The sequence below is a fragment of the Myodes glareolus genome, chromosome 6 (assembly GCF_982192425.1).
Source record: "Myodes glareolus chromosome 6, mMyoGla1.1, whole genome shotgun sequence".
NCBI classification, from domain to species: Eukaryota; Metazoa; Chordata; class Mammalia; order Rodentia; family Cricetidae; genus Myodes; species Myodes glareolus.
Window position 1 is genome coordinate 28,614,384 of NC_142031.1, and position 15,852 is coordinate 28,630,235.

The window sequence follows — 15,852 nt, forward strand, 5'->3', positions numbered from 1 at the left end:
CTTCCATCTGCTTTCACAGATTTGGGGAACACCAGCACATATGACAAGTGCCATCTCTAGCTCACCAAATTCTCAGCATGCATGAACTTATTCTGTGGCTCTGTATAATTTAATAGGTTTTCAAAAAATTCCTGTCTTGGTCTAGGCTCTTGCCTGCAGATGGGGTAGAGATCTGATTTAGGGTAAGCTTTTTAAAATCTTAACTTAAAGATGTATTCTATGGGATCTGATGTCCTCTCTGGCCTCTACAGGCACCCACACACTCTGACACTGTGACACCCAAGCAGCTTGAGTCTTATCCAGGACCTGCTATATGCAAGACTCTCTTCATGCATGATACCTCAGCTAGAGCACCATTGATATGAGGGTTCTTGGCTTCAGAGCCTTGACTATGTCTCTGAAGAAAACTTTTTTTTTTTTCCTGAGACAGAATTTCATATGACCCAGGCTGGCCTTAACTTGCTCCATAGCACATGATGGCCTTGAACTCTTGATCCTCCTGGCTCTGCTTCCTCCGCGCTGGGACTATAGGCATGTGCCACCATTCTTGATTTCATAAAGCCCTGTGGTTTGAACCAGGGCTGTCTACATGGAAGGCAGGAACAACCACCGAGCTACTCCCTAGTCCTTGTCCTGAATGTTCCTATCTCTACTTAATCTCTCCTTTCTGGTTCCCTTTCCTCAATCCTTCTTCCTACCTGCGGTAACTAACCCCGCTGTTGATCTCCTCCTTAGAGTACCTTGTGCTTTGATCCTTTGTATTTATTCATCCAAGCTTTCAGAAACAGAGAATTAAGCCACGCTTTCACTGTTGTCTATGTTGTTTTCTTTTTTTCTGTGTTTACTTCCAGTATTCTACGCAATATTTTGCAATAAGTTCCTTTCCTAAAGTTGAATTCCTTTTGTGCATTGTAACCATGTTGACGGGAACGAGAACACACATTTATTACGTGATCTGCAGAAGCAGCTTGCTTACCACCTGTCTCCCAGTGGTGGGCCAACAAAGCTGGCCTAACCCCGCAAGTCTTCAGCCTTTGTTTAATCTCTTATCCGATACTCTACCTTACATGAGTCCCTGCCCATAGCCAGGAAGCTACTGGCGGTTTATGGCTGCTGGGGGAGGGAGTCATTTCCCAGTGTGCCCTCTGAGAAGTTGTTCACAGCCCAGTCAATAACACCACACCCACGCACACAAAAAGGAAAAGGACCCAATAGCCTTTACCTTCGATCCAGTTCTGAGCCACTGAAGGAAGAATCAGAATGAGTAACTCCAACTGGAAGATCTTTTTCCTGCAGGGAGATGGAAATGCCAGCTGTGAGAAGGTCCAGCAGGGTACAGAGGAACATTCTAGCTCTCCTGTACCTCCTCACCAGCTCTGGTTTCTGCTCCTCAACCCTATAGTCAACGCTGCACATGAGGAGTACGGGGGCCTCACAGAGATGGGTGGCGTCAGGCTCAATCCCTCATATGGGGGCTCTTAGCTGGTTAGGAAGAACTGAGGCGTGGGGAGGGCAAGGACTAGAGAGGACAACAGAAATGGGTCAGGAGAGGAAGGAACCTGAAGTGACCTTGTGTTGACCCTCGAGGGTGCGGCTGGATGTGATGGTCACTAAGACCTGTCCTGTCTTTGAGGGAAGTGACAAATCCCACGACAGGAGACTCCAAGGACTGGTTGGGCTGTCTGTCACTAGGCTGTGAAGGACCCAGAAGGGTCTTCAAGAGCAAAAGCTGACCCTGCCTAAGCAAGCTCCCTGTCAGCAGTGGCAGGCAGCTCTGGCTTTCACAGGATCGCAGCCTGATCTCAGGGCTGGAGTCACTCAGATGGTCCTCTACTGGGGAACGCTCAGCCCTGGTGGGGGCTCTCAATCATCACAATTCCAGGAAAATGTGGGGGGCTGAGGGGCCACACCTGGACTGATATGTTTTAAAACAATGAAGGGGAGACCAGCAGAGGCACGGAGTCCAAAGGAAAGTTAGGGATAGGGACCGTGTCTAAAGTGAAGATTGCAGGGTGCTCTTTTATGGGGTGGGTTGGGGTCTCCATAAGTGCGGAGGTCCTGTGCTCAGAGCCAGTCACCTCTATTTCTCCCTAGGACAGGAGTCCTCAGCATCTAAAGCAGTCTGACCACTGAGCTCCAGGGGAAGTTCCCTTGAGGAGTAGATGGAAGATTGGCAGAGAGTAGGAAGGGAGAGAGAGCAGGAGTTTTACTTACTGGCAATGCAGTGGATACCGTTTTGGGGGTCGGATGGGACACTTTCCATGGGGATCTTTATAAGTGAGGGAGGAAGGAACCGGGGCTGGAGAGAAACAGTGGGAAAGCACATAAACACCCACATGACCACTCGGGCTTCCTCACTGAGACGGGAAATCCATACGTGCATAGTGTCAACCACCATTCTCCTTCCACCCAGACCAAATGGTGAGGGCTGTGGCAAACACTCGGCCCACAGAGGCACCATGGCACAGTAACCCACTGTTCTAGAGACCCAGGAGTCAGGAAGGAATTCGGCCAGGAACAGTCCAATCTGCGTGTAAGCAGTCACTGTGAGTGACTCACACCACAGCGGTGCTGTCTGAAAGGCCTTTTTAAAATGCATGTCTGTGACTCAGATCTCGTTCTTCCACCGAGTATAGATATCATAAAACGCACAAGTGTTTTTTTTTTTTTTTTCTCAGCCCTGGAGTAATTTCTGGCACATGGGAGTATCTCAGGTGTTTGCTGAAAAAGAAAAAGAAAAAAAAAAAAAACAAAAAACGAAGCAAGAAAAAGCATTTGTCTTTAAAAGACCGTTGGTGAGGCAGGGCTGGAGAGATGGCTCAGCGGTTAAGATCTCCAGCCGCACTTATGGGAGACTGGAGTTTGGTTTCTAGCACCCACGTTGGGCAGCTCACAGTCACCTGTAACTCCAGCTCCAGGGACCTAACGCTCTCTCCTGGCCCCCACAGGCTCTCACACGCACATAGCCACACACCTACACACTGATATACCCACACACAATTTTAAAATGATAAATCTTAAAATAAAAAGGCGACTGGGCTCTACCCTCCCTTCCTTGCATCCTTCCTTCCTCCACAGACTGGCCTCAGATGCACCATGTGCCTGGGAATGTCCTGAATTTCTGACCCTCCTGTCTCCACCTCCTAAGTGTTGGGGAGACAGGTGTTCATGCCCATGCCTGGCTTACAAGGCACTAGAAACTGAACCCAGGGCTTCATTCATGTGCCCTACCAACTGAGCTATATCCCCAACCCCTTTGTTTTTAGAAATTTATCTTTGCAAGTTCTTTTTGTGAAAAAGGGCACATGAAATAAATTTGAGGGCTCCTTACTCCCAAAGAGGATAGCAGTTAAGGATGAGAAAGCCACCACAGTTAGTGGATGACTTAAGCTTGCTCACCGAGGATTTGCCTGTGAACAATTTTCATTTGCAAATGAAGATGAAGATTGTGGGTTTGAGTCAAATGGGGGAGACTGGGAACTAGGCATGGTATCAGGAAAGGGCATGATCAAAGCAGGAATGGTTTTCTTAATTCTCTCAGACAGTCAGCTGTGTATCCATCTTGGGAGGTCTTGTTCCCTTTGGGGAAGAGCTGTCACCGTTTATAATGAGTGCCTGAATCAGAAGATCTTTCTGCCTAATGTTTTGAGATTTACTGTACAGTGTGGACTAACTTCTTGGCTCTTGAATCCCTGACGGTTTCAGGGCTGAGATGCAAAAGCATGGATGAGGAAAAGGGCAGGTGAGGAAACCAGGTAATTATCCTACCTTCAGGGAAGAGATGTGCCTCTCTCTCTTCCATCCCTAACACCCCACGGGCAGGCCCAAGCCAAGCTTGCTACCAGGGCCACCTACCTGGAGTCTAGGCTGGTTGTGAGTTCCCACTGGACACCCCTCCCGCCAGGCCTGTGCCTTTCTCTGGAGATCCTCCTTACAACTGCTGTCTACGCTGGAGCCCATTCTGCCCCAGGCACTTGCCTTGCTGATGAAAACAGTCCCAAGAACCCACAACAACGGGAGGGTGGATGTGGCTATTACCTGTTCCTAGGCAGGGATGCTCACCAACTTGGACCACCCTGAGGATATTCCCAGGAACAAACGGGTTCTTAACACCCGAGACCAGCACAGATGACATCCCTCCTGCGCCAGGTACTTCTGCAGGCCTCCCAAAGAGCCACCCCTCGCCCTGGCAGAAGGGGAGAGTCTCCCCATCTCTGCCTTCTGCCGAGGCCACTCACCGTCCCCACCTCCTCATCAGTGTTGTCAAGGGCCCCTTTCCTTCTCTTCTTCTTCTTGTCTGTCTCCTGTTTCTCCTTCTCTGGGAGGATGTTGTCAATCCAGGCAAGGTCATGCTGGGAGAAAATCAAGTCCAGGAGCCTGCGAACAATGATAAGGCCCAGGATCTAGGACGGGAAGATGGGCAGAAAGGATGAGTTTTGTGGGAGCTCAGAGAAAACAGTGAGCTTGTGTTTTCTCCTCTGTTGGCTGAATTCAGGAACCATTTGTGGCCAGTGTCTTTGCAGCCCTTCTAATGTCCCCAAGACTAATTAGCCAGCAAGCCCCAGATATCACAGCCTCGCTAGTGTTGGGATTATAGCCAGGGCCACCCTGCCCAGTAGACACTCTCAAGTTCGTGAATCTAGGAGTCTGGCCTCTGCCCATCATGATCTTTTAAAATGCAGCTGTTTGACACGATGAAAAGTTTACTATTATTTTATTTATTTATGTATTTGTTTGTTTACTATTATTATACTTTTATTTCCAACCAGCTTGAAGTTCAACACGGGAGCTTGGCTTTCTGTTTTGTCTCGCTTCTCCAATCCCTTCCCTATTCCACTCGCCTACCCGGGGAGGCGGGGTGACTTTTGCCCTGGAGACAGTATGTGGGTTGTCCCTGCAGAGTCCTGTTACTGTGGCACTCTTCTCGGCTAACTGGCCCTGAACCTCCTGGTGGCCCTGCCCCACCCAGTCCTCCGAGCAGCCCACACTCTCCTCACCATGACCGGGAAGATGATGGCAGCCATGGTTGATTTGAGGATCCAGAGCAGTGCCAGGCAGAGGATCTGCACCAGGGTGAACAGGTGGATCCGGCGAAGGGGCACATGGCGCAGGAAGGCGTGGTCCGGCTGGTGCTTGGCTGGCATGAGGAAAAGCTTACAGCGGTCCCAGAACTGGTGAGAATGTGGCATGGGACTCAACCAGGAGGTCAGACTCCTGGGCCAAAGGCTACATACAGGACTAGGGGAAGTGATGGGCTGGCAGGGCCTCAGACAGGGGACTCCTGACCATGAGAGGCTATTGGTATCAATGCATGTACAACATAGGGCAGGGGCCCTGAGCACTGGATGAAGGAAAGAGTCTGGAGAGCGTGACTAAAGGAACATGAACATAGTCCGTATTTAAGACAAAAGGCAATTAACTGCGGCACAAACTGTCTGGGGACCCATAGTGAGTCAGAACAAAGCAAAAATCTTTTCTTTTATAGAGTAACTTTAGGGAAGTAGGGAGGAAAGGTTTATCGGAGTTAACTTGACCTGCCTCAGTTTCTCCACCTGTAAAATGGGGATCCAAGGACCTAATCACATAGAATGCACATGTAAAGTGCCTAGTGTAGTCATTTTGTTGGCACAGTCGGTGGAAGCGGCATCATTACCATGATCCTCTCATACAACTGGGATTTCTGACTCCAGGACACCTTAGCCTGGGGAGGACCTTACCTGGATGCCATTCAGCGAGGCCACACCCATGTAGAGGAAGACGCCATAGAGCACTGGCATAGGGATGTACTGCAATAAGAACAAAGGTTTGGGCTGGGGAGGGTCCTGGGCTAGTTGGTGATGGACAGCAGTGTTAGCCAACCACAGAGGGTGCTGGAGAGCTGCAGTCTGGAGGAGCAGATCTGAAGCCAGAGGGTGTGAGGGGAACCAGGAGGGTGGAAGAACTCTCCTCCAGCCTGGGTAGCCAAGACAACAAGGCAGCTTCTTTCCAGGACTGGCTGCTTCAGTTGACAGCCACCAAAGGGGCTGGGAACCCCGGTAAGCTGAGCAAGAGCCTGCCTTGCTCTTGGGTAGTCCTGGGGAGAACACTTTGGAAGGCACAAAGTTTGATATCAATGCTCATCAACGCTGACCACCCTGAGGTCGCCTAACTTATAGGTGGCGTTTGATAACGTTGAGATGGTGGCTAGAGGGATGGCTTGCAGTTAAGAGCACCAGCACCCACACCAGGCGGCTCACAACCACCTGTAACTCCAGCTCCAGGGGATCTCGTGCTCTCTTCTGACCTCCACAGGCATCTGCATTCATACATACATACATACACACACACACACACACACACACACACCTGCATAATTTTTAAAAGTAAAATAAATCTTTAAAAGAAAAAGAGTGCCAAGACATCCAAGCAAGGAAGTGATCTCTTTCAAGTTAGACTTTTCAATATTTAACCACTTAAGAAAGATTTGGATCCAGATGTTGTAAAGTTCAATCCCAAGGCATTTGAGCTGAAAGTTAAAAAGGGATTCAGAGGGCCTCTGCAACTTCCTGCTAACCTTGTGAAAAGTGTCCTGATTATAAAACAACATAAAAAGCCAATATGTTAGTGCTGTGCAAACTGCATTCAAAGTATGGGATCTATTCAAAGAAAATCTTAAATAAAAATTAATAAGCCTGTATTATGGCTCATCTTTTTGGGTTTTTCGTTTGTTTTGCTGGGTTTGTCTGTCTGTTTGTTTTGTTTTTCCAAGACAGAGTTTCTCTGTGTAATAGCTCTGCCTGTGCTAGAACTTGCTTCATAGACCATGCTGGCCTTGAACTCAGAGATCTGCCTCCCGAATGCCGAATGCCGGGCTTAAAGGCGTGAGCCACCACCTGCCTGGCATGGCTCATTTTTGTAATTCCAGCATTTAAGAGGCTGGGATGGCAGGACTGTGGAGAGTTTGAGACCAGCCTGGTCCACATCTCAAGTTCTAGGCCACTCAGGGTTACATAGAACAGAAGAACAAGGGCCGTATGCTGAAGAGATGGCTCAGGGACTTAGAGTGCGTGCTGCTCTTCCAGAGGACCTAAGTTCTGCTCTCAGCGCTCACACCCGCCTATCATTCCAGCTCCAGGGAAATCCAATGCCCTCTGGCTTCGGACTGCGTCCAAAGTGGCATACACTCACACAAACATACACATATACACATAAATAAAAATAAGTCTTTAAAAATTAATCAAAATCAAGAAAACAAGAGATTAGAGGCTTGCAGTGTTAGATCTAAAACTGCCTGGTCTGCAGCGCTGGGATGGGATGAAAATGGAGCCCAAGGGTTTGCGTGTGCTCAGCAAGCCTTGAAAACCCAGCACCCAGAGTCCTGGGAAGTTCCTGACACAGCTTCAGGGCACTTCATCCCTTGTTGCCTCCTCACAGTTGCAGAGCCCATGCCAGCAACACCCCAGCCTGCACTTCTGCCTCCTGGGACAGAATTCCCTCAGGCCCCAGTTTTGTGGCTCTTGTGAGAGATGCGAATGTTGAGTCCTGGCTGGAAAGAACTTAATACTTTTGAAATCCTAGCTTTAAAAAAACTACCTTATTTTATTTTTTGTGTGAGTGTATGCCACATGTGTGTGCCCTCAGAGGCCAGAAGAGCTGAGCTGGAGTTCCCGGCATTGGAGTTACAGGTGGTTATGAGCTGCCTGCTGCGGGTGCTGGGATCTAAACTCAAGACCGAGGGAAGAGCAGCAAGTTCTCTTAACTACTGAGTCACCTCTGCAGCCACCAAAGCCTTTATTTATAGGAAGGTGCACAGCTTGATGTGCTCCGGTCCTGATCCCTCACTGCAGATGGAACCCAGTTCCTCACCCGTGCTAGGGAAGCACTGTGCCGCTGGTCCTCATTTCAGTTCTTTTCTTTAGCCTGCTGTGGGCCTGATGCCCTAGACCAAGGACACTGACAGTGTTAGTGCAAGAGCGGATGTCAAAATTAGGAACACAAAAGACTGACCATTATACACAGGGTGAAGTAAGTGTGCCCATAAAAGAATCCATCGCATTGTAAATGGAACGGAAGAATAGAAACCATAGTAGAATTTTCTAGTTCTTTTGTGGTCAATTCAAACATGTAGAAAAAGCTAGCATGGGACGACTGGATTGCTGAGCATGCTCACAGCTGTACTGGAGTCTGAGAGTCCCTGGGAGACAGGAGCTGCTGCCTGCTAAATGCTGAGAGAAATCTTTGGTCACTAAATCACACTCGTTTTAGACTAGTGGATTTATTTGTTTCTTGTTTTTTGTTTTTGTTGTTTTGACACAACCACTTGTCAAACAGTGTCAGGACAGACAGTGATGGTTCTTTGGAGACCTTTTCAGAAAAGCAAATATTCCATGGACATTTAAAATACACTTTGGGGCCAGGGAAATGCACAGTAAGTACAATCTCTTGTTGCTGAGCCCAACAATCCAAGTTCAATCCACAGGACACACGAGGTGACAAGAGAGAACTGTAAGTTGTGCTCCGACCGCCACATGTTGCATACTACACGCTCATGCACAAACACACACACACAAGTGAACACTTAAAAACTGAACGTGGTGCCAAAGTCTGGGGGTACAGCTCAGCGGCAGAGCACTGTCTGGCATTCATGAGACCCTGCATTCCATCCCTAGGACCATAAAATGGCTCTTCTTGGTTTGTTTGTGATCGCATTAGGGCCTTGCACGTGTTAAGCAGACATCCTATCACAGCCCTGCTTCCCTGGGCTTCACTGCCCTGTTTATTTTGTGCCTAGGCCAGCACTGAACTCACTCTGTAGCACATGCTGGCCTTGAACTTGTGACTCGGCTTCATTTTCCCAAGGTACAGGCCTGACTCTTAAAAGTGTGCTTTATTTTACTTGTATTCATTTAATCACCTTTTAAAACATAATATGCTCATTTTAAAAATGATTTATATTTATTTTATGTGTATTAGTGCTTTTTTTGCGTGCATGCATACACGGGCACAACATATATGCCTGGTGTTCACTGAGGCCAGAAGAGGGTATCAGATCCTCTGGAACTGGAGTTACAGATGTTTGTGAGTTGCCGTGTGGGTACTGAGAACAAAACCCAGGTTCTCTGCAAGAGCAACCAATGTTATTAACCACTGAGTCATCTCTCTAGCCTCTATTTGTTTTTTACATTCATTGATTGATTGACTATATGGGGTGTGTGTGTGTGTGTGTGTGTGTGTGTGTGTGTATTCCTGTGTGCAGATCACTGAGCATATATGAAGGTCAGTGGACAACCTTCTAGGGTCGGTTCTCTCCTTCCACCAGATGGGCAGCCTTAAAGCAGGTACAGGGGCACTCATGAATGATCTTACTGGCCTGCGAAGAACCTCTGTAAAATAACCAATCAGTAGCTGCCCATCTGAGTGTGACCTATGCGTGGACAATGGAGACATTCCTTTGAAGGACCCAGTGGCACACCTACTGCTCAGATGTGCCCAGCATAGATTTTCAAGCCACAAACACTTGCCACGGTGAGTGAATCGGGTGCACCTCAGAACCAGCTGTGTTAAGAGACTAAAAGGTGGAAGGAGGGAATGGCAACAAAAGCGGACTAAGCTTACTAGGAAGGAAAGCCTTGGGAGGCAGAGACGGCTCCTTAAATAAAGCACTTGCCATGTGACACACAAGGTCCCCAGCTTAAACCCCAGTGCCAAGTGAAAAGGCCAAGCGAGGAGGCAAACAGCCATTACCCCAGCGCTGCGGAGGTAGAGACGAGAGGAACCCTTGAGCTTGCTGACCAGCCTAGCCAAATTGTGAGCTCCAGGTTCAGTGGGAGACCCCGGCTCCAATACATAAGGCAGAGAAACCAAAGAGAGAGCTTAGGGGTTAAGAACACACACTGCTCCTGCAGAGAACCTGGGTTCAGTTCTCAGCATCCATGTTGGGTGGCTCACAAAGTCCAGGAGAATCTGACACCTCTGGCGTCCATGGGTTGTCTCCATACTCATTCACACACACGGATGCACACATGCACATACGAAATGCATGTGCACACACGACGAAAAATCTTGTGTGGGTATTGACAGATGGAAAGGCCGTTAATAGGCAATTGGATGTGGTTGAGAACAGGAGCAGTGAGGTCTGTCAGGTCTTATTCCTGACTGGAAAGCAGCTCTCCTGAGGGACACAGCCTTGAATGCACCCCTGATACAGTGTCCTCTAGCTGCTGGGATGTGAGTAAGAAGGGTTTCAAAAATTTGAGCCAAAGTCACTTATGTGCCCAAGGATACACAAGATGGAGAAGTAGAACTTGGGGGTTCCCCTTTGCAAAGTTTGCATTCAGAAAATGGGCAAAGCAAGAAGATTCAGAGTGTGCCCAAACCATGGCAAGGTAGACTGGCCCAGCTCCGGAGATCCTTGACTAAGTCGCAACAGAACACTGCAGAACTCCCTGGGGAAGAATACTCCCCAGAAAGGTGGCAGCGGCTTCTGTAGGGGTGGGGCAGAGCAGACATGACAGCAATAATAATAACAGACCACGCAGCATCACAGAAAACGGTGCGCGATGACACACCCCCGTGGCCTGTTCACATCTTGCCTTTCTTATGGCTTGCAGGCCAGTGGCCCTTGGGCTTGTGGGTGATGGGGCAGAGCCTCACCTTTAGAATAGGAGCCAGGAAGACGGAGATGCCTGTCAGGATGAAGACCATGATGCCAGTCACTCTCTGCTCCCTGGCGGAGATGAGCGCACAGTCAGGGGTGACCTGGAAGACACTCAGCGGCCATTCCCAGCCCCTTCAGCTTTTCCACTAGACTTGAAGCTTATCATGTCCAGCACTGTGGACTTGGGGGGTTCCTTAATTGGGCTCTGCCTTGCAGCCCAAGGCCTAGACTTTGTTAGGAAAGGCAGGCAGCACCCGACCTAGGCCAGGACATTTTGAGGAGTGTCAGGGAGATCATTCAGTGTAGTACCTAACAGTTGGGTGTTTGAGCTATGTGGACTTAGGCTGACTCTTGGCTCTGCTATTTATGTGTGGGCATTAGGCAAGGCCAGGAACACTCTGAGCTGACTGTAGAGGAGATAATGGTGGAGGTGCTGCTATTGGGAGGTTGTAAAGGGCTTAGCACCCTGCTTAGGCGTTAATTTCCAACCTCTGGGAATCATAGCTGCTGAAGATATGGGGAAGGAGCCTGGCTACTCGTAGAGGAGGCAGCAGGGGCAGGTGCAAGGAGGCCCTGGCACAACCGGACTGGAGCTGTAGGCTCTGGGCAGCTTGCTTAGGACTCTGCCACGGCTAATCTTGACCACTTCAACCAAGCAAAGGGCTTTGCTGCATGAACCGTTTGGGCCAGACGTGGGCATGAACGGAGAACAAGGAGAAGAACAGAAGCAACAAGCCAGGGATCCAGGCTGGAATCCTGGCTGGGTCCAGGTAGGCTCTCAAGAGTATGGCGGCTAAGCAGGATGTGAACCCATGGGGAGGCCTCTAGAGGGTCTTGGGGAATGATGAAGGGAGGGAGGGCAAGAAGAGGCCCCACAGTGGCCCCTGGGCGAGGCTCTAGGGCGGCGGTTCTCAACTTGTGGGCTGCAACCAGACATTTGTGTCATCGTTCCTAACAGCAGCAAGATTACAGTGGTTGAGTAGCGATGAAGGAATTTTATGACTGGGGGGTCACCACAACGTGAGGAATTAAAGGGTCACAGCATGTGGAAGGTTTGAAAGCCATTGTTCTAGAGTGTTAGGGTGTGTGTGTGTGTGTGTGTGTGTGTGTGTGTATGTGTGTGTTACTACTGGGGACTACAAAAATTATCACTTAGAATTATATTTTCTTCTCTTTCCTTCAGAATATTCCTCGAGGGCTGTGGTTTCGGAGGCCACAGGGAAGGCCTTTCTTGCTCAAATACCTAGAGGAAAACTACGTTCTCTTCTCCTGAGCTGTCCATTCCTGGTCAGGTGACTCGTGCCTTGTTCTGTCCTACCTGACTCCCAGGAACTGAGGCTGCTCCCCCGGGGCACTGGTCTCCGTCTCCATCTTGAGGCTGTCGATGTGAGCAATGGAGATGACCGTGGCAGCCACATACCAGGGGAGCCCCGTGAAGGAGCACAGCGCCATGAGGATGCCCACCCAGAACAGGTCCAGATGGTAGCCTGCGGCCTTCTGCAGGACAGTGGGACAGGAGAAGAGTCTGGGAATCTGATCCTTCCCCAAGCAACCATTTGGTGTTCTAGGGCTCCCCCTGCCTTCTGGAGTGTATTCTGAGGGGGCTGCCCCACAGAGACATTCACCCTGGGGGCTTAAGAAGTGTTTGGGCTTCACTATCCCCAAGGCTGGCTTTAGTTGCCACCTTGTCTAAAAAAAATAAGACAGGTACACAAGTTTGGAGAAGAGGGATGCCAGGCTTGGCAAAGCCCCCGAATTTGGTCTCTGGGAAGAAGAGCTCGTGCCCACTGGCCATAGCCTCTCTGTAGTTCTTAGATAAAGGGCTACAGGCTAGAGTGGTCCAGATTAGCTGGGGCAATCAGTGGTGACTGAGCCTTCACAGACTCAAAGGCAAGGAGCGGAGTTCCAGGAATCATGGAAATTCCTCTGCCTCCTGATTTTAGGTCTATATGTGCCTCAGCACTTGTGAGGTGCACAAATTTCACCGTCAGGAGGCACAAGCCAGAGAGACATTTTGAGGTGTATAGGGAGCTTGTGCCCAAGACCCAGCCTGGGCTTGCACCTGGTTCTCAGACCAAGCCACCTTGATTCTGTTCAAGGACACATGTCTCTCACCTAAAGACACCAAAGGTGGACTTAATCCATCTGCCCAAAGTTTGAAAGGAAGAATGCTCTCCTCCATCCCCCCACAACTATGCTCCTGGCTCAGCCTTACCTTCAGCTTGTTCTCCTTCCGGTTGACAATGACAGCGGTGATCTGCTGGTCCATGAAGATCAGAATGGTCACCAGCAGGGCGGGCAGGATGCTCGCAGGGTACACCCACCAAGGGTTCTTCCCAAAGGGGGCAACAAACCAGCCTCGGTCAGGCCGTGTGGGCTGAGTGGAGGAAGTGGAGAGGCCTGATCCTCTCACCCTTGTCCCAGACACTTACCTGCGTCCCCACCCTTCCCATTCTTCTCCTTCCCCACCTGGAGGTACTTTTCAACTACGATATTCATTTCCCCTGTAAAGAGGCTAGGAACCCGCCACTTTAGAGAGAGTTGCAGAGGCAGGTAGGCATGGGAAGGAGCTCAGACACACTGGAAACTACACAGAACATAATGGCTGCAACACCCTGGGAAAACAGGCGAGGATCAGAGGGTGGCCAGGAGGACATATGTAGTTATTGGTCACACAAAGACAAATAGCAAGAATAAGGCCTGGTAGACCAAAGCAACAAATTATCTGATGGGCCTAGTGTTGTATTGTTTTTTTTGTTTTGTTTTTTTTTCTCCTCCGCACCCCCAGTGTTGTATTGTTTTAACTAGGCAAATACATACTACATTTGTTTATGCTGCGGAATACTGCTTTAACTATGTGAAAGTCTGTTACACTTGTTTCTGCTGCCCTTGTTAACAAGGTAAAGGTGTGTTACATTTGTTTATGCTGCATTTGTTTAATTAATTTAAAAAAACGCCTTGCATTCGTTTCCCCTAGCTTGTTTAAAGCACCTGATTGGTCTAATAAAAAGCTGAAGGGCCAACGGCTAGGCCGGAGAGGGATAGGTGGAGCTAGCAGCCAGAAAGAATGAGTATGAGAAGAGAGAAGAGGAGGAGGAGGAGGAAGAGAATGAGGGAGAAAGAGGAGAGAGACGCTCTCGGGGTCAGAGACCAGGCAGCCAGCCAGCCAGCCAGACAGACAGACAGACACGAGAAGCAGTGAAAGTAGGACATGCAGAAAGACAGAAAGGTAAAAAGCCTCAAGGCAAAACATAGATGAAGAGAAACAGGATAATTTAAGTTGTGAGAGCTAGCAAGAAATAAGAGCTAAGATAGGTTGAGCATTCATGACTAATAAGAAGATTCTGTGTCTTGATTTGGAAGCTTACTGGTGGCCCCCCCAAAAAAGCCTGTGACAGCCTAGTGCTGCCTCTGCAAAGCCATCTGCCTAAGGAGCTCTGAGGGCTGTCTTAAAAAGTCAAACATCGGAGCCGGGCATTGGTGGTGCACGCCTTTAATCCCAGCACTCGGGAGGCAGAGGCAGGCGGATCTCTGTGAGTTCGAGACCAGCCTGGTCTACAAGAGCTAGTTCTAGGACAGGCTTCAAAGCCACAGAGAATCCCTGTCTCAAAAAAAAAAAGTCAAACATCAGTTCAGACTTGTGTGTCAAGAATGTGTACAGAGGTGGACATTTAAGAGAGAGGTGTGTGTGTACGTGCGCATGTGTGTGTGTGTGCTGTGCATGCGAGCATGCAAGCCCAGAGCAGTATTGTCAGATGTCTCCCTCTGTTGCTCAGCCCTCATCGCCCTGATTCACAGCTCACCATTTGGGCTAGGCTGGCCGGCCAGTGAGCACCCAGACTCAGCCCGTCTCTGCCCTCTGATGCTGGGTGGCCGGCAAACATAGCCATGCCTGGTTTTTGCTGTGGGTGCTGGAGGTTCAAACTCAGATGCTCCTGTCTTCAGAGCAAGGGGTCTTACTTGTGGAGCTGTCCCCCAACTTTCAGAAACCAATGCTTTTATATTAAGGCTAACATGACTTCAAAGGCAGGTTCTAGACATGGATTCCCTATTTTGGTTGGATAGTTGGTACATTTGAGAGGGTTTGTGTTTAGCAGTAAACAAACCATCAATTCTGAATGGGTATTTTTTTTCTCCTTTTTAATTATATTTTGAGACCAGGCATAGTGGTGCACACCTTTAATCCCAGAATTAGGGAGATAGAGGTAGGTGGGACTCTGAATTGGAGACCAGCCTAGTCCACAGAGTGAGTTCCAGGACAGTGAGTATGACACAGAGAAATCCTGTCTCAAAAAAAAAAAAAAAAAAAAAAGGAAGAAAGAAAGAAAGAAAAGAAAACCCACACATATACGCAAAATTACATTTTGGATGTGAGTCATGAAAGAAGATGCAAATGAACTGCCTTTCTACTTTTAACTCTACCGGGGATTTTATTTTTTTATTTTTTGGTTTTGGTTGTAGTTTAAGTGCATAAAAATATATTTGATGGTGAAATGTAAAATCAAACAAGGAACTCCACAGCTTCAGAGTGACTAATTTGGCTATATAGAAATCTGTTGAGATGGGTGGACTTTGGAGCTGGCTAATCTTACAGTGTAATTTTTTTCCAAGTTCTTTAAAGTTTTCATAATTTTTAAAAATTGTATCTTATGTGTTTATGTGTGTACATGTGTGGTGGTCAGAGAACAATCTGTGGGAACCGATTCTCTCCTCTACCGCGTGCACCCCAGGGATTGAACTCAGGTTGTCAGCCACGGCAGCAAGCACCTTTACCCATTGAGGCATCTCACCAGCCCCTAATGAACAACTGTTGAATCACGGACCTCAGCTTTAAGCATGCCCAGCATCATGTGGATAGCTCATTAGAGGGTCTGCCTCAGTGTTTCAGATTATACAGGTCTAGGATAGGACTAGGAATCTGTATTAGAGCTGGGCGATGGCGCATGCCTTTAGTCTCAGCTCAGGAGGCACAGGCAGGCTGATCTCTGTGAACTCAAGGCCAGCCTGGTCTACAAAGTGAGTTCCAGGACGTCCAGGACTACCAGGACTATTACACAGAGAAACCCTGTCTCCACAAACAAAAACAAACAAAGAAGGAAGAATTTTTAATTTTTTTTCTTTTTCTTTTTTTTCTTTTTTCTTTTTTAATGAGATAAGGTGTCACTCTATAACCTTTTTCCATCCTGAAACTCACTATGTAAACCATGCTGGCCTCA

The 15,852-nt window shown here is 48.6% G+C and overlaps 1 protein-coding gene across 1 annotated transcript in view; it reads right to left on the reverse strand.

Moving 5' to 3' along the window:
• Positions 1-15,852, reverse strand: part of Slc4a5 (solute carrier family 4 member 5) — a 66,089-nt gene that overhangs the window by 3,424 nt on the left and 46,813 nt on the right. The window contains exons 16-23 of the mRNA XM_087907545.1: positions 12,852-13,013; positions 11,955-12,133; positions 10,633-10,705; positions 5,718-5,786; positions 4,998-5,171; positions 4,239-4,403; positions 2,211-2,299; positions 1,223-1,290 (exon numbers count right to left, since the gene is read on the reverse strand). Coding sequence (XP_087763671.1) covers positions 1,223-1,290; positions 2,211-2,299; positions 4,239-4,403; positions 4,998-5,171; positions 5,718-5,786; positions 10,633-10,705; positions 11,955-12,133; positions 12,852-13,013 — 979 coding nt within the window. The remainder of the gene's footprint in view (positions 1-1,222; positions 1,291-2,210; positions 2,300-4,238; positions 4,404-4,997; positions 5,172-5,717; positions 5,787-10,632; positions 10,706-11,954; positions 12,134-12,851; positions 13,014-15,852) is intronic.